A 24,408-nucleotide genomic window follows, 5' to 3' on the forward strand; every position below is an offset into this window, starting at 1 on the left:
AATTTACCCCAAATCCCTCCACCCTGCCCTTCACTTCTCATCCCCCTCCTTCAGTCTCCTCCTTTTACAGTCTTCATGCACCACCTCCCCTCTTCGGCTCCTTTCTCTCCACGTTTTTATTGCCTTTTTGGTTGAGCTCCTCCAACTTGGCTCTGGGCCAGATCTGAAAGGGTTTCTGATTGCATTCGGCACGCACACCTGCAAATGCACATAGACAACCCCCACTTTCCCTTTTCTCTGTACCCTAGCTAATCTTTTTTTTTTTTTTTAGTACTAAAGGAATTTTCTCACTAGACGGTCAACTCACGTTGATCATAGCGCTTCAATTTAAGTCCCATTCTCTACCAACCATGCATGGCACTGTGGATTACAAATGGATCCTTTCAGTTAAATAAAATTTACAAAATTTTCCCTTTTGCTATTATTTCTGTATAACAAAAACAAAAAGAAAATTTCAACATGGTATCTGATGATATTCTGATCCTACTGAGTCTTGTTGTCATACTCCTTCAGAAACAGGCAGAAGGCGGCAAAAGTGTGAAGGGTACGTTGTTTTTTTTGTTTTTTTTACAGTTGCAGCAAAAAAAAAAATCTACCTTTTTCAGTCTAAAGGTTCTTAGCGATATCTGCAATCTAATGGAAAAAACTCTTATGAGCTCAACTATTTTCAGACCCCGCCAGACTTTAACAATCATGAACTTGGTGATAAGACCGAACATGACCAGACAGAAGAGCTATAAACAGAACGCGCATGCCTGAGCATGAACATATTGATTGTATTCCAGGGTTAAACACACGCACATGCAAACAAACACACACAAAACTGTACAGTTTGTACCACTTGTGTTGAAAACTGTTTACCTTAAGTATGACATGACCAGGTCTTGGCCTGCAGTGGTTGGCCACAGAGAGCCTGTTAGAGCAGGATTAAGTAACACTAAAGCACGAGGTCTGTTGCAGTCAGGAGGAATCCCACGCTCCCACATGAACGAATTCACCAACCACTGCACACGCATCCAGACAGGTGCACCTAATCTCTTTTTATGAAAGCACTCAGTGTTTTATGTGTTAGTTTATTGTGCGGTCTGTAAAGGATTCTTCAGCTTCTCCAATAAAACAGTTTAGCAGATCAAAACTCATGACTCTACAGAGAGTTTCTTTACTGACTTTTTGACATTATTCCAATAATTTGCCTATTTTTTGAGAGTCAATACAAAAGGGTAGTTCCACGTTGGATGGATGGATGGATGGATGGATCTTTTAAATCACAAGGAATAAAATCACAAAGTCTGTAAATACAAATATTTTCTATATCTAAGTTTATTTTTCCTCTTCTTTGAATTTAAGTGAAATTCCCGATTTTTCCCTATCGTTTTGGAATCCTGTTTTCAGATCAGACATATAGTCCAATCAATTTTAACCGTTTTGCATGAGGATAAGACACATGAACCACCTACCATCAGACTTCTCACCTGTTGAAAGGCAAATCACCCAAACAAGAACAGCAAGAATAAAAACAGCAAACCTTGTCATTGGAAAAGCTCATTATGACATTAAAACAAATGTGGTGCTCATCTTGCTCTGCACATTTTGTTCCCTGTTGTGTGACAACAAGGGAGTGACCAAATCTATTTGAAACATATCCATGTTAGGTGATAAAAGTCTTATGGCTGGCAGTCTTAACCTACTTCTGTCTGGGCTGATGGTTAACTGACTGATATGAAGGAGGATGACGTGGCTGTGATCCTGCAGCAGAGAACCCAGGGGGATTACCAGGATTTGTTCAGCAAATCTCTTCAACAAAGGTGCCCTGACTATGTGAAACTGTAGGCGTTCAAACCCTGGGTCTCCGCAGAGGTGAGACTTCAGAGTCACCAAAAATGAAATTAAAGCTTTAAAGTCTGTCTTTACTTTATGTATTTCATTTTTGCTCTAGGTTGGAGAGAGCCTGTCCTGAAAAGAATCCAAGAAACGTTCTCAAGCTGCGATCTCCAGCTATGATTTACAGACAGGCCACGAGTAACACTATACCACTGACAGCTTGGCCTTCATGCCCCAAATTCCTGGAGTAACAAGCCTGCATGTTGACAGTGAACCCGGCCTTGACATGGAGGTGGGGGCTACACCCATAACCTTCTTTGCTTCTTACTGGAGCATATCACATAACCAAAACCTGAGAAGCCCTGAAAAATATGGCTGAAGAGCCCCCATAACACCATGGGGCGACACTTTTGACTTCTGATGTGTGTCAATCTCAGCTCTCCGGTCTTTTGTGCCTGTGCCGCAATTTTATTTGCAGGTCCAAATGTTAGTGTTGACCAGATCAAGTCCTTTAACCTAACCTCCAGGGCCAACCTGTGGTTATGTAATTCCCTCATGCTAGTATCAGCAAGCTTGGCTGTCACCTACCTAGTCTAAGACTCTGATAGGTCGCTGCCAAGGTTTACATAACAAACGGGAAACAGACCAAAGCTGGTGTCCTTACAGATACGTGGTGGAAAGTTAATTTTTATAACACAAACAACAGAGCCAGAAGGTGTCTCCAACAAAAATAGTTAAATAATCCCCATGCTGAACCACACATAAAGAAAAGGGGCTTTCAGAGTTCACATTTTTTCCACGCAGCTTTTCCCGCTAAATCATTTTGTTTACAGTCGGCTTTCCTGGACCATTAATAGATTAGCTGCTGTTCGGGAGCAAACTTATGTAACTGTATCATTCTGCGAGCATCTTAAAACCAGATTGCAACACTCAAAATAGGCCACCGTGTTTCCAGACAAACCGGTTATGACATTTGTTCGCTCCAGTTGTAGCACTTAAAGCAAAATCAGATGTTGTACAACCCTGTTATAAAATGACAGCAGGCATCTGAAGGATTAAAAGAGCCATTTTGCAAAATCTATTAAATGTCTCTTGAATTTTGGGGCAAGTTATCTGCATTGTGAAATAAGTATTTTTCATTTAGGGGTCATTAATGATGCTAACTTAAACCTTTATGTAGTTCTGGCTCAATTTTCCTTCTTGATTTGTAATTTTTTTATTTGATAATGAAGTATAACCAGAGTCAGTGCAAACCATAATATTATTTGGCAGTTTTTAGAAATGTCACACAAGCCACATATATAATGAAGATATGTTTGTACAGTTGGTATGGGTTTGTCTAAAAAAATATAATATGAACAAAAAAAAGGATTTTATTTTAGTAATTCACTATAAATACTAAAATCCACAGAACATTTAACTATTACTTCACACTTAGTAAATATTTCTAGCGTTTATTTGGTTATTTCAGCTTATGAAAACCAAAAATTCTCCTCAGAAAACATAAATATTATGTTTGGCCAATGAAAAGGAACCTGAGTAAAGAAATGTAATATTATGATCGTGCTATGGTCTATACAATCATGTGTCACACTGCTGACTTGCCAGATGTCCATCAGACAGTCACTGCCACTTACCACATTGAGGTTAAGTCACAACAGGTCATTGCTTAAGAAGTTGGCGGGACACAGAGTCCTGCAGCTACACATATAAATGGAAGGTTGAGTGGAAGGAAAAACTGCTAAGGGGACATTGCTATAACCAATCTTAACTGAAATATTAAGCAAATTATGTGCATCTGTTTATCAGAAAATGATAGGGCACTTCAACCTGTAAGGTGATGCTAATTTCATTTTCCATCAGGTCTTGACATCTGTCCACACTGCTAAAAGTGCCAATAGCAGATTTAATGGCCATGGCATCAATTTTTACTCATCTTATGCAATCTGCTTTTCTGGGAAAACATTTTCTTTTTAAATATAATTCTCTATAAACTATAATCATCAGAGTTAACAAATGCCTGACACATAATTCGGTTCAATGAGGCTTTATAATATAGTCGTTTAACATTTCGAATGAATTACTAAGTAATTAATGTTCTCTGTGTCATTGTAACTCATTTGGATGCACCTAAAGGGCAAATATCAGAATATGGAGGATTTGATAAGAATATTATTTGAGGTAATTGATAGTTGCAAATGAGTGACATACTTTTCAAATACTCGCTAGTAAAACCTGAACTGGGATGGTATAATTGGATGCGTATGACTGTCTGCTTGTGCGTCAGCACATCAGTGGGTTCACAACGAACCACATGCTTTTTGTTTTTGTTTTGATGGAGGAAGGAGGGGTACCGGGTGGGCACAGGAATGGCTCTTACCTTCCATCCTGCAGAGCTGTTGCTGTCGCCTTTGTCCTTAAAGTAGGGGATGGATCTCACCATCCAGTCATAGATCTGGGACAGAGTCAGTCTCTTCTCTGGTGAGCTCTCGATGGCTTTGGTGATCAGGTCGGCGTAGGAGAGGTTGCCCCAGGCGTTGCGGCGGGATGATGCCTTCCTCGGGGTCTGCGCTGCAGGCAAGCCGCTCGGAGTCAGGGCGCCGGAGGTGGCCGTCGGTGAGTGCGTGGAGAGCGGGGAGCCTCCGCTGTCATGGCCGGGGGAGGGGAACGCACCGTCGGTGATGGGGCTGTTACTGCTCTGGTCCTCCGTCGCCGCAGCGGAGCCATTGACAGTGATTGCCGTGGGGGTTGCGCTGTCCTCCTCGTCATCCTCCTCCTCGGGTATGATATCCGTCTCGGTGCTCTCCGGTTTCACCGCGCTGGAGTCCGGTCGCGGCAGCGGCCAGGTGCAAGACCGGGGCCGCTTCTGGGGCTCAAAGTCCGGGTCAATGACCACGTCCAAGTCCGGGAGCGTGTCGGGGAGCGGAGCCTCGGCCATTATCTCCGGCTCCAGACACAATCTGGCCCCTTGCTGACTGCTGATAAAGTTATACGAGAACAGACGGAGAGCTGTCAAAGTCGCGTCCCATGAATGCGCGCTCCCGTCCTTTGTTGCTATTCAACCCCAGCGAAGTCCCAGCAGAGCAGAAATACACTCGGAAATGAACGCCTGTTGAAGGTATGAAGAAACAGACTAAGATTAGTGGTCATATTGAAAACAATAAACTTCTAAAGAGTCCTATCTACAAATAAATGCCCTCTTATAAATAACCAACAGGGTTTAAATGTCAGATCCCCGACAGATTCACTGCTGCAAGTCTTCTAAGACTGACGATAGGCTATATCTGAATCGACCTACAGGCGATCAAGTGCAGAAATATATTCTGGATAATAATACCCCTTCAAACACCTTACGTGAATTACCTTGTGCAGCCAGTCTCCACACAAAGAACAGATCAGATCAGATCCCAGATTGTCCACAGCCACGTTCTGAAGCCATGCCGAACCGCTTCTCGTCCACTCCGAACAGATATGGACTCAGATAAAGATGTGTGCATGGACAGGTCGATGTGGAATAAGACTGCCACCTCACTCTGGGTTACTACTGTATCTCGATTTGCTCTTCACGCAGCCTTACACACACCCACACACGCGCACCCCTACATACGCTCACACACACGCATGCAAGTCGATCAAGGACCAGCCCCCTGGATCTTGCGCATGGGGGATCGGCCTTTTAAAGAGATATTACAGCCCTGCTGAGCAGTACTCTGCGCGCAGGAGGAGCGCTGGAATACGTCTTGACATGTTGGAGATATGTTCAGACAGAAACGGAGTCATAACAGCCGCGGAACATGAAGAAAAAAAAAGAAAGCTATTTTTAAAGATAGTTACAGTGATGGATTGGTCCTGTGTAATTCTGAAATGATGTCACTGATACTATCTTATTCTACTAATAAATGCTTCTCAGATCTTTTTTATTATATATATATATATATATATATATATATATATATATATATATATATATATATATATATATATATATATATATATATATATATATATATATATATATATATATATATATATATATACATATATAAAATCCATAAGGGCAGCTGCCCAGGGTGGCATCAGAGAGGGATGCACAGGCAGCAGATATATAGATATATAACTGGCTTTTCCATTACAGTATACCTTGAACATGTTTTTTTGCTTCTCATATTCATATGCAGACAATGGAGAATTGACACACCTGCTTGCTTTTGAGATTAGGGAGACTTTTTTATTAGTAAGATTTAATGGACAACTTCAGAGAACAAAAATGTTGAAGTTTTCCCACAGAACCTTAATTGAATTAAAATCTGTACTTTGATTGTGGAACTCTAAAGCCTTATTTCCACTGAGCGGTGCAGCATGGGTTGGTGAAGTTCGGTACGCTATTTTGTCTGTTTCCATTGTGAAAGTGGCCCGTACAACCAACTTATACCTGGACCTCCTTCAGTTGTAGGTCCTTAGGTCATTATTATGGTTAAGGTGGAGTGACTGGAGTCACACAACAGTCCATTGATTGGAGGACAGAAAAATGTCACTGCTTACGGCAAATATGAGACATACTAGTGCATCAGGTTTGTCGTCATATGAGGCCACTTTAGGCATTTGAGTTTTACCCCACCTGCAGTGAGAGAGCAACTGGTAGTGGAAACGCTCTACTGAATACAACCTTAAAATTGGCAGAAGACAATAGAGGCATAAGACATGCATAAGTTTTGATCCACACCCTTTCATTAAAGTTCTGACTGAATATTTATTTTCATTGTTCTGTTGGAAGTTCAACCTCTACCCTAGTCTCACACGTTTTACAGACTCCAGCAGGTTTTCCTTCTAGGGTTTATTTATATTTAGCCCCATGTTTCTTTCCATTGACTCTGACTGGGTCATTGTTGTCGGTGAAGAAAAGTATTCCCATACAATGAGCCCTCTCAGGATTGTACTGAGCACTCTTAATTTTCAGCAGCTCTTTGAGTTTTGCAGGTAGGCAACAAAGTTCAGGTCAGCGTGGTATGTGTTCTCCTACACATAGCTCGGACTAATTTCTTAAGTCTTTCCTTTAACAATGGCACTCCTCTTGCCAGATTTTTGAATGATAGTCTTCTAAAGAGATTCCATCACTGTGGTTCTCTGCAACTCCTCCAGGGTAAGCATAAGCCACTTGATTGTCTCACAGATTGCTGCTCTCCCTTCCCAGCTTGCAATTTATTCTTTGTAGATTTGTAGTTGTGCTTTATTCAATTCTCAGATGATGGACTAAATGGTCCTTTGTGCGATATTCGAAGCTTGGAATACTGTTTGATAACCTGGCCTTCATGATGCTGGTTGTTCTCTATTGTTCTCCAAAATACCCTCTGAAATGTTAGCTGTGTTCATTCTGAGACAAAATTACATACAAGTAATATAAAATTTGTATTTAGACATCTTAAGCCAGTTGATTAAATTGGTTATTATTTAGTGCTGTCAAAGTAAAGGGCATTAAATACAAATGCACACCACGATTTTTAGTTTATTTGTAAAAATAATAATCTAAAAAAGTCCTCTGGGAAAACATTCAAGACTATGGGTGCTCACGATTTCGTGCATGTTGCCTTTAATGAGAGATCCACGCTGTCAATCATGCCTGTCACGATGATCTGACCACGCCCCCTACTGGAGTCCAAAAATAATTACGTCACCCCAGTTATTAACCCGAAATATAGAGGAAAAATCAGGATGGGTAAGTTGATGGTCAACTCTTCTCCTGACTCCCTTTTCTCCACCTTGACTGAATCATAACATCCTCCGTCATCCTCTTTGTCTCCTGCTTGAGTGCTGTGCACGATGCGCGTTCTCGCCGCTCTTGTGCAGGAATGCGCTGCCGATCACGATTATTCTCACAAATCTTGCATAATATGCATTATATTAGTTCTCTTACTTTCTCAGATTATCATCGCCTGTATAATAGCAACCAAATTTTAAAAATGGCTTAATAAAAACATTGAAAATAGGTTTCACACTACTACTGTTTTTCATTATCCCTCAACATGTTGGTGCATTGGTGAAGTCATAACACTTTATATATAGGAAAAACTCCATGCAGAGATGTTGAGAGACGGTTCTTGTTCACATCAAGGAGGAAAGCTGACAGGCTTCTGCAGAGCAACTGATATGTTAAAATGTTTGCATGCTAGTTTGTGTCTAAATGCACAAATAAACAGAATTAAACACTGACAAATATTTCCCACATGTACTTTTACAAACTCTCAGGTGAGCAAAAGCTGTGCAGTAAAGGTCCATTGCCTTTATTCCTATCCAACTTCCTTTTCCCTGCAGAAGGAAGTTGGATAGTGATGCTGCCATCACTATGGCAACATGATGCTGCCATCACTATGTTTTACCATGGAGATGATGTGTTCATGGTGAAATCCTAGATTTTTATTGGATCTCACTTTCACTCAATGAAAGAAAATGCAACCTGCACAGTTTCTGTCTTTTATTTGTGAAGAGTACAACTACTGTAGTTGTCTTATCAATAGATTCTCCCACCTGAGGAGTAGTAGATCTCTACAGCTCCTCCACAGTACCATGAGCCTTTGTAAGTAGAACAGTGTCTTTATGGATTACATTTCCATTTTCACATACTAGACTGAATGTTGAGTTTTTTCAGAATGCTTTCTGTTCACTAATGTTCTCTTACAAATCTCAATCTTCCACAGAACAGTTGGATTTATAGAGATTAAAAGTACCAATTGAACTTTTCAAGGCAATTTGTTGCAACGGTCTTTAATCAGGGCTTTCTGTGTAAAAAGGGGTTGAATACAAATGCACAAACTATTGACATTTTTACTTAAAGAACATATTACTTTGCATTCTTAATGCATGAATACTGAAGCAGGGCGCTGCAGCTTGTGGTATCAGATAAATCAAAGGAATCTGATTATATTGGATGAAAGAACAAAACAATCCAATGAAAATTAAATTAAAACCTCTTCCAGTCCAAAGACCCTCAAAGAAGAGATAATCCAACAAAAACCTGACAGAACAGCTATCAGGGCAATGACTCACATCAGTATAGTGTGTGGTTTAGGTAATAGGACAAGGTGGTATTTTCCTGCTGGGATGTGTGGATTGAGACTATGAACAGTCTTGTAAAACGGAGAGGATAATCCATTTAAGACAATGACGATGAACGGCGTCCATCTCCCCTCTGACCAACGTAATGCACCAATTGGATAAAAGGGGTCCATAGCATAGGACGTAATGGATTTTCCTTTAACTGAAAGGTATGGTGCAGTGTAGACTCACATCTGATTCAAGCACAATTTAAAGAGGCTTGTATCTTTTCACATCCACATCGTCGTTTAAATCTAGTGCGATCACAGATACTGTCTGGTATGTTGGTGCTTGTTCCAAGACTCTGGCTGGTTGGCCGGCTTGATCTGTTCTTACATAAGGCTCTTAGTCTAGATCGAGTAGGTGCTATCAAAGCTCGCAGGGCCAAGCTGGAGTACTGCACTAGGATGACCTCATCCCTGGTTGGACAATAATAACACCTGAGGAACTTCTTGATCTCTGCTGCCACCTACAGGCAAAAAGGGATAAATTGAAAACAACTACTGTACCAGACGGTCACAAATCTTTAAAAACAAAACACAGGGAATATGTCTTTTTTCTTATTTTAATTTGTTCATGTATTCACCAACAATTTATGCCATGAAAAACCAAGTTATTTAATCATATGAAAATAGAGTAACAGTCAAACATAGACCAACACTTTAAAAGGAAGATGAAATACAATTTGGCTCTTACATCACTAATAACTATTTCAAATAAAAAAGTTATGTTGAACTTTCTGTGGAATTGTCTTGTCTGGGATTTCTCCCAGTACTATTACTTTCTTCTGCATGTTATGTTTACTAAAAATCCAAACTGATCTTAGAAGTTGGAATAAGTATCGCTGTGGGTCTTGTTCTGTGCACAGCCATCAAGAAAGATATATTGCAGTGAAATATCACATGTTTCAATGCAATACATGACCTAAATAGCCCTTGTTTTGTACAAATAAATGATCAAAACAGGTATTTGCATCCAAATGTGTATCATATTTCTGCCCTGCATTGTTTTTCCATGAAATTGTACATTTCCTGAAGTGTAAACCGCTTTGTTCAAAGCTTTTCAGTTTGAAATTACTGTTTAGCTTTTTATAGTATAATTCAACTAAAACTATTACTACAGATTACGGTAAAGTGTAGAAATGATAACTTTAGTTGTGTTCATTCCAACAAAGTTGAATTCAGATTCTTTACATTAAAGTGCCTTTCACACCCTCTTAAAACTTTTAACAGTTTGGTTATGAGACGACCACAACTCTAGGTGTATTTTACTGGTGTTCATATGGTAGACAAAGGAAAAGCAGAGCATAATTGTGAGATAGAAGGACAATGATGCAGGGGCTAAATTGTTTCAAACAAATAGAAATCTGAAATGTCTGGCATGCATTTGTATTTAGCCCCTAGAAAGCCAAGTTACTTTCATTTATAAATTAGATTTAAAGAAAAAAAAAGCCATTGGTCAAAGCGCTGTAGGTTCTAATGTGCAGCTAATGCAAAAGCCCGGTCTATACTTGTAATACTTGTAATGTTTTCCAGATTTCTGGTTGTGAAAACAAATAATGAAAACTCCGCATCATTTCTTTTCACTTCACAATTATGCACTTCCTCATGTTTGAACAACACTCAAATTTGAAAAAAACAAAACAACCTGGTTTAAACTTGGTGTAAAAAAAAAAATGTTATAAACGTTCCTCCACTAGAGGGCACTAATCACCCGCAAAGGAAGGATGTTTGATCCTCTCCCCAATGTGGCGGAAAATCCTTGGAAAGCTGTCGACCTTTTAAACCAGTAGTCCACGAGGGGGAGAGAGCAGTCCTTGCAGGACATATTCAACTCATATAAAACATGAGAAGACATCAGATGAATTGAGATGCAGTTTTTGTTTTACTGTTTGGAGCAAAGTGCTGCTTACGCTGAAACAGAACCAGTGTCCTGGATGTTTTTAGATGTGTCACTACACACACAGCTGATTTACATTGCTGAATTGCCTCCTCAGCATGACATCCAGTTCTGCACGACCTGCCAAGAGCTCCTTCATTTGCTTCAGGTGTGCTGAATCGGGGAAACATCCGAAACATGCAGGACATCGGCCCCCGAAGACTGGCTTTGGACAACACTGCTCTAAGACATTTTGATTCACTCCATTAGGAGTGAAGCTGGTTAGTGAGGCATCATGCTGTTGGGAGGTAGTTTCTTATCCAAGCTTTCAGCTGCAGATGTTAGCTACTCATGTGACTACTGCTGGAACTGCGATCTCCCTCCATCCAATAAGCCTCAGTTTGCATCTCCCTCAGCCGAGAGACGGTCCTTTGAAAAGCAAAGATCTCTTCCTCGGCTGTGAACAGAGTGAGCCTCTCTGCTGCCTCCTAAAAAAGGTGGAACATCGTAGTTAGCAGCAACCAGAGCTGGGTCGACTAGGCTCTTGAATCCAGTCAAATTCAAATATTAGATGAAAGCTGTGAGTTTTTAATTTATGGATCATCTATATAAACCTCTGTCCAGAAACATGAATACATGTTTGTGCTGCAGGTGAGATCTTACATTACTGAGGCCCAGGTCATCCAGCAGCTGTCGATCTCTCTCATCTTCTCCTCCAGTATGGACGAAAAGCTGCTCTAATGGAGCCGCTGCCAGAAGCACCACTCTTACCTGGGAAAAAAGTAAACACGGATTAGACCTGGGAGTGTCTGACTTTTTAATAGATGTGACTTCTCTTGTCCTTGATGAATGTTTTCTGTAATTAAAAAAAAGTTACGTGACAATACGTCAAGGACACGAGACAGCAAAACATCTGAAACATCAGGATGTCTTTCCAAAGATCACTCACCTTGATTTGTTTAAGAAGTGCAAATTAATGTGCTTAAATGTTCATGAGCAGTGTTAACCTTTGGGAGAGGCTGAATTCAGCAATACCTAACCAGCTATCCACCTCTGTGGCAGCCTGTTAATATATTTACTTTGAATTTGTCTGTAATCCTCCCTTTTCACTTTAGTCTTACAGATATAACATGAAGCTCTTGTTTGTACCATCTTTCAGACCTCTGTTTAGTTGTGACTGAACAGAGAGAGTTTTGCAGATATACAAGAGTTAAGGAGAGGAATGAGCCGACAGCATCCTGTCATTTCTCTCTTTATCCTCACTGCATGATAAACATTTTAGTATTTCTTTAGAGATTTTTGCTATTAGGACCTTTGGCAAAAGTGCTGCATGGTCAGACATTAGAGGAATGTTGGCCAACTCTCTGTGGGCAAATATCTCTGGTTTAATAATCGGTGCAACTTGCCTTTTCAAATCCCACCAGAGATTCCCAGGTGACTCTGATGATCACTCTTGTATCTTCCAATATTTCTTGTAATGATCAGGCCTCAACTTCAACAAAGACGGTTTGACATTTTCCTCTTGAATTTCCTCAAACCCACAATGCTCTTTTCTCTCTGTCCTTCTACAATCATATGTATGATCCAAATAACACAAAATATGTCCTTGTTTTGATTTAACTGGAAACAAACTGAAGCAGACTTTTCTGCTTTTGGGTTGGTAGTGGTGTATGCCCTGACCTGGAGCTCTTCAGTTTACTGTGTGTATCTTACTCTGGAAACTAAAATCACATTCAGGACCTTTCTTCTCTTTTTAAATGTTTTTTTCTTGTTTGTCCCTCTATTTTGAGCTTTTGGGACAATGACAATTCTCCTGAGCCATATTTCTAACATGCAATGAATCCTTACTGTCAACAGTCCACATATTTGAGGAGTTTATTTCAGTCTCTCTTTATGCAACAAATAAAGCCCTTGACTGAGACCACCTGATTTACAAGAACGTGAATTAATTTAGCTTAACATGTTTGAATTGAACTTAGTTGGAGTTCTAGTTAAGAGCTGCAGGAATGAAAAGGTGGACTGTCATCGTTCATCCACTTAAATCTGTTCCCTAATGCAGCATGCAGAAATCTCAGGTGCAAGCAGAGAACACAAAGGAAGCAAAAAAACATTTTTATTATAGATTTTGTTTTCAAAGTACAGCGAAGGTCTTATCCTATTACCACATGCTTATTATCGAGTATAAAAGTCTTTATTTTTCTCAATGCTAGATGATCTTTGGAACAAATCTAAATGCAAGGCTATGTCTCAAATCCCATTATTCGAAAATCAATGAGAAATAGCTTGACCTCTTCAAGGAAAAAGTGCATTCTCCACACAGGTTAAGAAATTTAAAAAACCTTCATGGACCACAATGTTCGAAACACAGGATTCAGCATTAAAAGGAGGAGCATCGATTCTCTTACACCCATTTTCATCTGAACTATTTACCTTGTGGTCGTAGAAATTGTCTATGAGCGTGATGAAGCGCCTGGCCTGGTCCTTCAGAGTCAGCGTCAGTTTGGGAACATGGCGGATGAATACAGTGTCAAAGATCCGCGCCATTTCCAGGTAATCGCTGGCACCCGTTGGCTGGAGAAGAGGGGACAAGGAAGCACGCTGAAAGCAGTGGCCACTCATGTTTACATCTATATAGGCTGTTTGGTCTGCGTATCCCGGCTGAGAGCAGGAAAAAAAAAAAGAGCCAAGTTTACCACAAAAGAATGTTGTGCAAAATATCCTTGCTGATGTAACGTCTTTGGGTGGCCCGCCATTCAATTTGATTGCTCTTAAAATTAATGATGGCATGACAACAAATGTCAGAGGAAGCCTTGAAGCTCAGATGCCTTCGAAAACTCCCCACTCTCCATCAGGGTTTAGACTTTACACATGCACTGCAGATTAGTGCTGCAAAAAGGGTATAAAAGACCCAGCTAATAATAAACTCATCAATAGATTTGCTTTTTGACATTGAGCGGACCAATAGGACCTAGACAGAGAGAAAGGTTTGGACAATATGAGTGCACAGGGAAAAAGAAACCAGGCCCAGAGGTAATAATGATTCAAGTAAAGAGCATCAATCTCAGCCGTTTTTATTATTCATGATTGCATTTGGAGTCTCAAGTGAGAAATAAGCGACATGATGGCTAATAATCTATATGTTATTTTAGTTGAGACTATATGCTCAAAACTGAAAAACTGGTTAAACTTTTTTTCCATGCAGAAACTATGTTCACTCTTACTGCTTCCAGCAGTGTAAGGAGGAAAATCGTCAATTCATGAAGGATAGGAAAGGCATCTTCAAACAATTTTAAGTTCATCATCCCACACTGAAAATGCTTATTTTAAAGTGGAAAACAAATATGACCAAATATCCTAAATTTTGCCAGACTGTGCAGGCTAAGAAATCCCAAAAATTTAGAGAACTTCATACTCTACGCTATGTGCTTCAGTAATCACAGTAAAAGGTTTGTAGGAGGGGTTTGAACACTGCCCAATAGAGTCAGAAGGAGACGTGTTGTTTTACATGCACATCATCTCCAGGCACTACTCACTTTACCACACAGTTCTTCAAAAGTACAATCAGCGATGGAGCCACACGTCTTCTGAAGAGTCACATCTCTGCCCAGGACAGTGAGAACACGAGAACCAGTAACTAGAGGAACCAAAGCACAGTGAAAATTGACCTCAATACAATAAAATGTTTTCAAAAACAACACAGTTAAACTTCAAGTATCACACAAAAGGATAAAAAAAAATCACTAAAAAAACTTTATCAGCTTTTTTTTCTATTATTTTTTTTATTGCATAAATCTATGGAGGGCTGATCCTGCCTAAATTGGCAATAAATATTGCTTCTAAAATATAAAAAGCATGAATTTTCCAACTTGTTTTATTATACAGTGTGGCGCAAATCAATAGTTGTTCAGAATTTTCAACAGTATCAATAAGGGGAAAAATGGAAAGAGGAAATATGACGAGAAAAAAACATAATAAAAATGTCTGTAAATAAACAAAATAGTGAATAAATACAGAAAATGAAAAACGAGAACAAATTTAGAGTAGTCAGTAAATTTAGAGGTTAGTGTTTGAGGATAGCGTTTTGAAGGACTAGGCCTGGAAGTTGGTTCATAACATATTTTTCTGCTTAACATGAATCTGTGGGGCAACTTTGAGCTGAAACTGGACTTCCCACAAAACCTGACAACAAGATAGTCATATCGTCAGCAAAAAACAACTTAAAAAGATACATTTTTTCGTGGACTGTAATCAATAATCATATTTGTCATTCCCCAACATCATTTCCCATCCATAGCAGGAAGTGTTTACACTATTTGGTTTACAGTGCAATTGTAAAAATATGTAAATAAAATTGGTCATTGTGCAAATTTATAAGAATTTTAGATGTGTGCTCATTTTTACATTTTTTTCTCAAATTTTTTGTGATGACAAAAATAGCTGGACAAACTTAAACATATTAAATTGACTCACAATTGCCAAAATTTCAGGAGAAGAAATATCTTTCTTTAGCATGAGACCCAGTTAAAACTTGAGAATTTAACTTCCTTACCACTCTTTTGTCTTAATGCCAGCTCCTCAAACAGTGCATCCAGGTAAGCCTCTGCTCTAGGCTCTCCTGTGCTGCACACATCACACACACACACACGCATGAAACAAAACCACCGGGGAAACAATTGGGTATAAAATTAATAACGCTGAAGTGGCTACATCAAACGCTGGCAGCAAGCAGAGCATTGGTGTTGAGTACTTAGCTTTTCACTCCATCAGCAGAAAAAAAATGAGGATGTTAGGCTCTAAACAGAAGCGTCAGCCTGTGAATGCACGTTAAAGTGAAACTGTGGAGTGTGTATGCGTGTGTTTGTTTGCTTGTGTTTTAACTCCAGGTAAAAGGGTGTGATGCTCTCTATTTACATGCACTTGAATGGCCCAAACTTGTTTGGCAGTGTGCGTGTGTGTGTGTGTGTATACACAGTCCTAACAGCAGATATGTATTGAGGAAAATAAAAAAGTAGCTTTTAAAGCTCTGCCATTTTCTCATGTTCTATTGATTCCTTTCATTCTTTTCATGGCTCTTTCAAGGTAATGCTGGTCTTTATAAACCTCCCTGCCTGCTTCTGCCCATTTATACATGTGTTTGCCTTCTCTTTCAATCTTTTTAAAAAAGAAAAAAAAATCTAACCACATCATGTGCAGAAACATTTCCTGTGCATGAATGTTTATGTGGAGGTTAATGTCGACTCGCTATCAGACTTCTACACCATCTCTGAACTGAGTTGGACTGTTAACATTAGCATGATGCAATACGTGAGTCTTACAGGTAGTAAAGTTTTTCAGCCACAGGCCTGTCCAGCCTCCTGTAGTCAATCCCAGAGTCCAGACAGACAGTGTGGCAGTATTTCTGTGCACAAACACAAGAAAACAATCTCTTAACTCAAAGGAGTTTGCAAAAAAAAAAAAAAAAGTCACAAAAATGCAAAGATTTTAGAGTACACATTAAAAGTAAAAGAAAAAAACAAGGGAGGCTCTCATTAGTATTAAACAAATAAATCTTTGTAAATAACTTGCATTATCTATGACCATATCATTAATCAGAGGAATCCAAGAATTGTGTAAGAAGGAAAAGAAAGACATTTTAAACATAAATGAAAATATAAATTAAGATAAAGAATATATAAGAGTATATATTTATACAGTACAGACCAAAAGTTTGGACACACCTTCTAATTAAAATGGGTTTTCTTTATTTTCATGACTATTTATAAGGCAAGAAATCCCACTTATTAACCTGACAGGGCAGGTTGACCTATGAAGTGAAAACCATTTCAGGTGACTACCTCTTGAAGCTCATCAAGAAAATGCAGAGTGTGTGCAAAGCAGTAATCACAGCAAAAGGTTGCTACTTTGAAGAAACTAGAATATAAGGGGTATTTTCAGTTGTTTTACACTTTTTTGTTTAGTGCATATTTCCACATGTGTTATTCATAGTTTTGATGCCTTCAGTGTGAATCTACAATGTCAATAGTCATGAAAATAAAGGAAACTCATTGAATTAAAAGGTGTGTCCAAACTTTGGTCTGTACTGTATATCTATCTTTTTCCAAATCTTCCTCATTACGACTTCTAAAAAGAGCAAAAGAGCTGTTGCATTTATAAAGGTTGCCTGACCAAGAAATTAACGGAAATAAAAAATAAAATATCTGAGAGATTTTGTTGTAAAATACAAATACATTTGGTCAAAGTCTTATTTTCAGCTTCAAATGTTTATTATATATCACAAATGTATTCTTTTGCCAAATTATAGCAAAATAAATTTTTTAAAGAAGAGGAAAACGGTGATTCAGAGCAAATGGGTAACATTGATGTTTTTCAGGTAAAGTGTGGATCATACTGAACTCTCTGGCATTAAGCAACAAATTAATTCTCATCACACTTGGCTTTAGTTTTAATGACGTGTCATTAAAAAACATAAAATTCAGCTTTAAAAATATTTTGATGACAAAAACACAGAAAATGCAGATTTTGTGTTTGGTGTAATGTCGTTTGCATTAAGAAAACATATGAGAGTTTTTTTTAGGAACTTAATCAAAAGGTTGTTATTGAGGACTAATAGATTTGGCTTTTCATTATATATTTATATAATATTGTTCAGCTGTACAATTTTTTGTAGTAAATATATATATTCTTAAGATTTGAGTCAGTGCTTTCTTAGGGAATAAAGAGCAAATAGTTTGAACAAATAAAAATGACAGGACTATAGAAGGCGACAGGGTGACATGAACCCATGTACTGACAGCGCTCCTATTTTGTGTCACTGCTTTATGGATTTTTGAGCCGAACTATTGTTCTGTAGCACTCCAGCTGAGGTGAACCTGTGAAACTTTTTAAAATGGTGTAAAACGTCAACAGGATTCATGTCAGGGAGTGCAGCGCAAACTATAATCATCATCGCCACTATTCTATCAAAGAAAAGAGAGGAATTGCATATCATTCCAGGCAAGCCATCAACGGCTGACTGAGTATCCTGCGACAGCTCCATTAAATTATGAAATCAGTGAATTTCTGCCACTGGCCCCCTTAAGCTGCAGGATAATTAGTAATCATCACAACGCATGGGGACGGAAATACTCTATTCTTCTCCGCTGTCAACTTTTTATCTCCGTGTCCGCTCACACAAACGGGGTTCCCACTCTGAGCCAATTGGCTGAATCAGGCTTAATAACAACCTGACAAACTCGCCCTCCCTCGCGCACAAAAGGGAGGTGTCATTTCATCAACCTTCGGTGACCCCACCAACCGGTAAATAGTCGCTCCGAAAAGCAAAAAAAAAAAAAAGAAAAGAGAAACTTGTCACAATTGCCGCTACATCATTAGAATCTCAGTTCGGCTTTTCTCCTGCCATCTTCCACCAACCCCCCTCTCTCTTTGTGAACCATGTCTACCTACAGTAAAGACGGCTGACGGAGGTATAAATAAGAGAAGGGGAAAGAAGAAGGAGGAATGGAAACACAATCAGAGATGATGATTCCATTGGTTATTTATAATCAGATGAGGCTGAAGCCTTGCGGGTCATTACTTGATTATCCATCTTAAGGGGATTGTCAAGATCCCACTCCTTCAAGATTTCCTCCGCCTACACATTGTGGTCTTTCACCACCTCCCCCCTCCAAACACCACCCGCACCACCACCTTTCATCACACTCCTCTGACAGTCAGACTTCACTTTGAGTCTACTTTGCATCTTACTGTCTCGTCTTAAACTGTTTATTTGATTCCTAAATCCTGCCGTTTTATTCTGTGTTTTCTCAAAGACCAGACACAACAGGTTTATAAACATTTAAAACTATTAGTTGGTCATCAATAAGAATACGACAATTGTAACTTTAATGCTAATCTAATATTCTGGCCAGACAATAAACGCAATAGCAACACTTTGTGGTCTCATGTCACTTAGTATTAAGACATTTCATCCAAACCTACTTACATTTCATGACTAAGAATAGGGACTAATCATTAAATTGCTAGTCATGGTCACTAATTAGTAATTGAACTATTAGTTAAAGTAAATGCAATTACAAAGGTGCAACATTACAATGTTGCTATTTATGGTAGTTAGCTACACGTAGCTCTGAGGTGCCACAAAGATATAAATATTTTTAGAACTTAAATTGACTTTGGCCAAGCTTTCAAAAACTGCAAAGTTAAAATCAGTCTGAAGCAAGAAGTATAGATTTTGCATGCATGATGTGCATGTCTTAAGGAGGTCTTTGCTTGGCTCACTTATATGAATGCAGCTAAAGCAATATTGGTTTGCTGGAACAATAAGTCTGTGCTATGGAAAAGGCAAGATGGATACTAGAAATAGTAAAATTGAGTCTTTTAGACACATCGGTTGTTAAGTATTTGGACAACATGTCAAAAAAAAAAAAGCTCAAATAAGAGATTTCTGAAAAGTCAGCATCTACAGTATATGCAACCACCTGGGATTCCTGAGATAGACCGTCTACACACCTACATGGTCCGTTTGACAGTGACAGTATTTAGAAAAGCAACATTTAGGAAACCATACTTGCTGTCTGACTTTAGAGTGTAATGACATTCCCAGATCTGAGGTCCAAATTGAATTAAAGCAACATATGAAGACATCCACATGTATGTTTGCAAAAAAGTTTCCCCACTCAGACACCAGACATGAGAAACAGACACTTCAGAAGAAAGTCATCCAAACACATGTTGTCAGAGCTGTCCGCCGCTCTAACAGGACAGCCGTTTAGCATAAAAACAGAGTGGCTTCTCTCTTTCTTTTATTGGCTCACCTTCCCTGTCTGACATATCTCTCTCAATCCTTCACTCCTCAAAAAGTTGCTTTTGAGTTTTTCAAAGAACGCGGTGCCATTGAGCCGCAACAAAAGCCAAGGATAGCTGACTATTGGGCCCTGATGAGGTCCACTCCCTCATTACCCAGCAGCAGAAAACATTTGATGCTTTTTCTTTTTTTTTTTTTTGTTTGGCCTGGAGAATTGACCAAGCCTCAAAGAAATGCAGGGTGGGAAGGCTGAAAAAGAGATGAAGGGGGCGGAGGGGGTTGGGGTGGCGAGAGAGATGAGGGGGAAAGGTTGTAGTCCATTCAGCTCTGTGTGTCTTACAGCCTTCTGTGGAGGGGGACAGAAGGAAAGTGGGAGGGGGCAGGGACAGAGGGGTCGAGAGACAGAGAGAAAAGGGGAGAAAAGAGAGAAAGCTTAAAACACTGCCTTTATGCTGGCAAGTTCTGTACGACTCTTCTGACATCAAAGTGCTTTCACTAACTGGGGAGCTGCTGTGTGTGTGAGTGGGCAAGCTGGGGGTGTATCTGGTGATTTTATTCATTCCTCAGCAGTCTGGGAGGGGGTACGTGACAATGTGAACACCCTAATTACACCTAATGATCTGTTCCCTTAAAGTGTGACTGCCTTCGGCCGGCCACGGATTGTTCAGCTGGGCCGTTCTCACAACCTCCCCTTGCCTCGGTTGCTCCTCTTGGGGAAACATCCTTTGAGTTTCAGGCCTCGTGTTTTGTGATCCGGGACCCCACCAGACTCCACTGCCCTCAACTCCTCTTGAGTTCTGCTGGCCCAAAACCGAGCCAACCCAAAAAGCCAGAATGGGGTGTGGTTCCTGCACCTGGCCAACAGAGGCTGAAAATGTTTAACAGCAGCCAACAAGGACTAAACAAATGGGCTTTATGTTTATCTATGCCACTTTATTTCCCTTATTAATGACAATAATGTTATTTATTGTATATTACAACATGCAATAAGTCTATCTTATATCATTATAATATATAATTTTAATCTTCATTGATATTTTTTTATTTTCCATTTTGAAAGTTTAACCTCAGATGTTTTCAAAGATTTGAAGAAATTTTTAGATTTTACTTCAAAGTTTTTTCTGACTGGAAGTAATATGAACAATTTCAGCAAAAGTACAGAGTTGAATCTGATAAAGCTGCTTTCATACATTTCCAGAACAAATTAAAAGTGTGAAGAAATCCAACACGCACAATTTGGCAGATTTTGAAAAATGTTCGTTTCTCACAGGGGAGCTGCCTTGAGCTATAATGACCCACCGTATTACTAAAGCATAAGGCTTTAATAATCAAAGAGATTGTGTGATTGATCACATCTGACAGAGAAAAAAAGACAAAATCAAACTGTCATAACTTGATCAATTGAACATCTACTGCAATTTAAGACCCAGATTTAATTTCTCACAAGTTTAAAAGGAGAAAAAAAAATCAATATGTTTCTTATTGATTAATCAGATTTCAAACAACACATATAGAAATCATGCGAATCAACCCCAAGGGCCGCTCTAATTCTGACCTTAAAAGTTCCACAAAACAATGGCTGCCATCAAATATCGAACTTGGCTTTATTTGAACTTGTAGGCCTTTCTGCTCTTTCTCACCAAGGTCTACGTGGGAGGACCACATCGCTCCCATTCTTCAATTAGTCTCTGTCATTCTGTTTTGTTTGTTTATATATATATCTATATTTTTTTTTTCAAGCATCTGTAACTGCTCAGCACATTGCAATTATTAACAATACGAATAACGGGGAAGGAGAGCAGATCAAAAGAAGGGTTAATGACAGCAGGAAACCTACAGATACTCCAAGTTGGCTCAGGGTTGTCGTCATGTTTTTCCCTCTCCCTCCAGCAGCTTTGTGTGCGGCTGTAATCGAACAAGCGGAGGGGAGAATAAAGTCACTATTCTGCTACCAAAATGCAGAGACCTGACCTTGGGTAAGTAAAGCCTGCGAGCGGAACGGGATGGTAATGGAATAAAGAGAGAGGATAGGAGGGTGTAGACTGGATGGGCGATGAAAAGTGAAGTGGAGAGGGAGGACAGCTCATGAGACAGAGAGAGAGAGAGAGAAAAAAAAGTGTCTTAGTTACAATACTGCCTGTGTCCATTAAAGAAGAGCCCCTAAACCCTGTATTTTACATAAACCTGGGCTTTGCCATGGCTAAATAGAAAAAGGATCACCTGAATAGATTCTCTAATGGTCCTGAAACTGTCAACGCATATCTGCAAAAACCAGCTAAGGATGTTTCCAGTGTTGTATAGTAACGAAGTAAAAATACTTCACTACTTTACTTAAGTATATTTTGGAGTACTTCATACTTTCCTCGAGTATGAAAATTTTTGATGACTTTCACTTTTACTTCACTACATTTCCGAACTTAATTGCGTACTTTTACTCCGATACATTTTCAATGTGTGGTTTAGTTACTCGTTACAAAAAAGCGAGAGAGAGAAACAAAGTGTTTTGACCCCACCTACTGATTAGCAAGTAGGCTACCGAACAAAGTCCGTAGCCTGCTTGCCTGGGCTTGTTCATCACCTCCAATAGGATACACCTGTTTCGCTTCTCCCATTGTTGGGGAAATCAGAACACCGTACAGCGGGTTGGAGGGAGGGACGAACACAGAAGAGTGCTGCCCGCACTGACGCGGCTCAGGGATTACGTGACACGCAGCGCCGTGCCCTATAATGCACTGTAAGCTATGTAATGTGTTTGAGGCAGTTGACCAAAATCCCGGACAATTTTTAAATTCCCCCCGGACATCTTTTTAGGTCTGAAAAGTAGGACATGTCCGGGAAAAAGAGGACGTCTGGTCACCCTAGTTCAATGGGGGACAGAAGCCATAGCGATAGCAATTTAGACTAAATTTAACGAATATAGGAAAGGCATGCAAGTTCAAAACCACAAACCATTAACATGTGCTACTCTTTAAAACTGGAACAATTTATTAGCAGGTTTAATTTTGTCTGCACTTGGTTGGGTACATTATTTTAAGTTTATTTGACAAGTTTACCAAAATATAAGAAATGTCATTCACACTTGCCTTGTTTTACTTTTTACTTGTACTTTTCATTACATTACTTGAGTACATCCATTTTTACAGTAATTTCCATACTTAAGTACAAGACGTTTCAGATACTTTAAGACTTTTACTCAAGTAACATTTCAGTCAGTGACTTCGACTTTTACCAAAGTCGTATTTTGGAGAGGTACTTGTACTTTTACTTGACTCTGAGATTTCAGTACTTTATACAACACTGGATGTTTCAAACCAAGAAACTTTATACTTTTCACATGTGACAGGTAAAACTGCTTCAACTACGCCTGATCTAATGTTTTTGCCGCTGTCAGATGAGCCAACTGAATGTTTGTGGAGAAAAAAAGGGGTCCCAACTAATCAGAAGTCAATGGTTAAATAAAGACATCGACTCAGGCGGAAGGAGGTGCTGGATTAACCTTTACCACTGGGGCTCAGGTGATCAGGATCAGAGGTCAGAGGATATTTTTCACGACTTAACGCCCTCATTCTCTTTTCCACTCGTTATAGAAATGATGCTGCAGCCCACATCTCCAGCCGTGATCTGCAGACTTCTGCTCCCTGCAAGCATTAATTCAATCTATTAAGGGTCAGCTAGTTAGCAGCGTCACCTTGCAAAAGCACGCTTTAACATTGCAGGGCAGGCCACCAGAGAACGAAAAGAAAAAAAGAAAAACCAAAAAACCAGATGGTTTGACAAAAGGGGGAACATGGTACCCAGAAAGAAAGGAGGTATTCTGGGGCAGGGAGGGACAACAGGCATTCAGGACCTTGATGAGGGTGGATTAGAGAGGGCAAGGGTGCTGCTGGGCGGGGAGCAGGGTAACTCGGAGACTTCCCATGTTGAGTGATTACGTTTGTGTGTTTTAAGTTAAAGGTTTTTTTATTGTATTGAATAAACGTTTGTGTGAAGCAGCTGATTAACCCTACTGATGCTGATACATAAAACATCTGTGTTTAGGCGCTTACTTTGCAGTTATGTACTGTACATGTTGGAATATATTAGTCCTGCTGAATTTACTGAGCTAAGTTTATCTTCAGAACTAGACCTCAGTACACTAGTTCAACAATATTAAAAATATAGTATGCCATGGTGTTCCAAAAGCTGGTTTGATGAAAGTGTGCTTATGATTGGTCTCATGTGATATTCTAATATTCTGAGACTCTTTTTTTTCCCTATTTCAAGTTTATGCTATACTTAGTGTCGTTCAATCATGAAATCCCAACAAATTACATCAACATTGGTGGTTGTATTGTGACAAAATGTGAAAACATAGAAGGGATTAGATATTTTGCAAGACACCCTAATTCAAAAATATTGCACAAACACAATTGATTCCTGAGTGAGAAATCAGATAAAATCAGGTACTGACAGAAATTGTCGGATTTTCAGTTTGAGCTGTCCTGGTGCATTTTATGTAAGTAATGCGTCATGCCTATCATGGAGTCAGGAAGACTCCAGCTTTGTTATGATCAACATCACTGAGGTGTTCAAAACACAATCAGTGAATGTAGAAAGATTTTCAAAAGGAACCCGTGTCTGTAGTTCAATAAGGATATGAGAAACAGAGAGACTTTCAGCAGATAACCGTGAGGCTGAACAGATTATAGTAAAGTATGACATCACCTTTATTTCTAAAATAAAGGAATCACGGCTCACAACAGGAAAGCTGCAATAAAAATGATTTGAATGTTCTCACATTTCTGAAAAGGAAATTGGAATTAGCTAAAAAATGATTT

General features: G+C 39.3%; 2 protein-coding genes across 3 annotated transcripts in view; both read right to left on the reverse strand.

Moving 5' to 3' along the window:
- Positions 1-5,454, reverse strand: part of foxo3b (forkhead box O3b) — a 42,131-nt gene extending 36,677 nt beyond the window's left edge. The window contains exons 1-2 of the mRNA XM_032585876.1: positions 5,185-5,454; positions 4,202-4,930 (exon numbers count right to left, since the gene is read on the reverse strand). Of these exons, the coding sequence (XP_032441767.1) occupies positions 4,202-4,759 (558 nt within the window). The 5' untranslated portion in view covers positions 4,760-4,930; positions 5,185-5,454. The remainder of the gene's footprint in view (positions 1-4,201; positions 4,931-5,184) is intronic.
- A 2,824-nt stretch (positions 5,455-8,278) lies between these two features.
- Positions 8,279-24,408, reverse strand: part of afg1lb (AFG1 like ATPase b) — a 33,920-nt gene continuing 17,790 nt past the window's right edge. For both annotated transcript variants that reach the window (XM_032585887.1, XM_032585886.1), the window contains exons 10-15: positions 16,104-16,186; positions 15,338-15,408; positions 14,322-14,422; positions 13,219-13,359; positions 11,452-11,559; positions 8,279-11,276 (exon numbers count right to left, since the gene is read on the reverse strand). In XM_032585887.1, coding sequence (XP_032441778.1) covers positions 11,130-11,276; positions 11,452-11,559; positions 13,219-13,359; positions 14,322-14,422; positions 15,338-15,408; positions 16,104-16,186 — 651 coding nt within the window. In that variant the 3' untranslated portion in view covers positions 8,279-11,129. The remainder of the gene's footprint in view (positions 11,277-11,451; positions 11,560-13,218; positions 13,360-14,321; positions 14,423-15,337; positions 15,409-16,103; positions 16,187-24,408) is intronic.

The sequence above is a fragment of the Xiphophorus hellerii genome, chromosome 15, assembly GCF_003331165.1.
Source record: "Xiphophorus hellerii strain 12219 chromosome 15, Xiphophorus_hellerii-4.1, whole genome shotgun sequence".
In the NCBI taxonomy this organism is placed as follows: domain Eukaryota; kingdom Metazoa; phylum Chordata; class Actinopteri; order Cyprinodontiformes; family Poeciliidae; genus Xiphophorus; species Xiphophorus hellerii.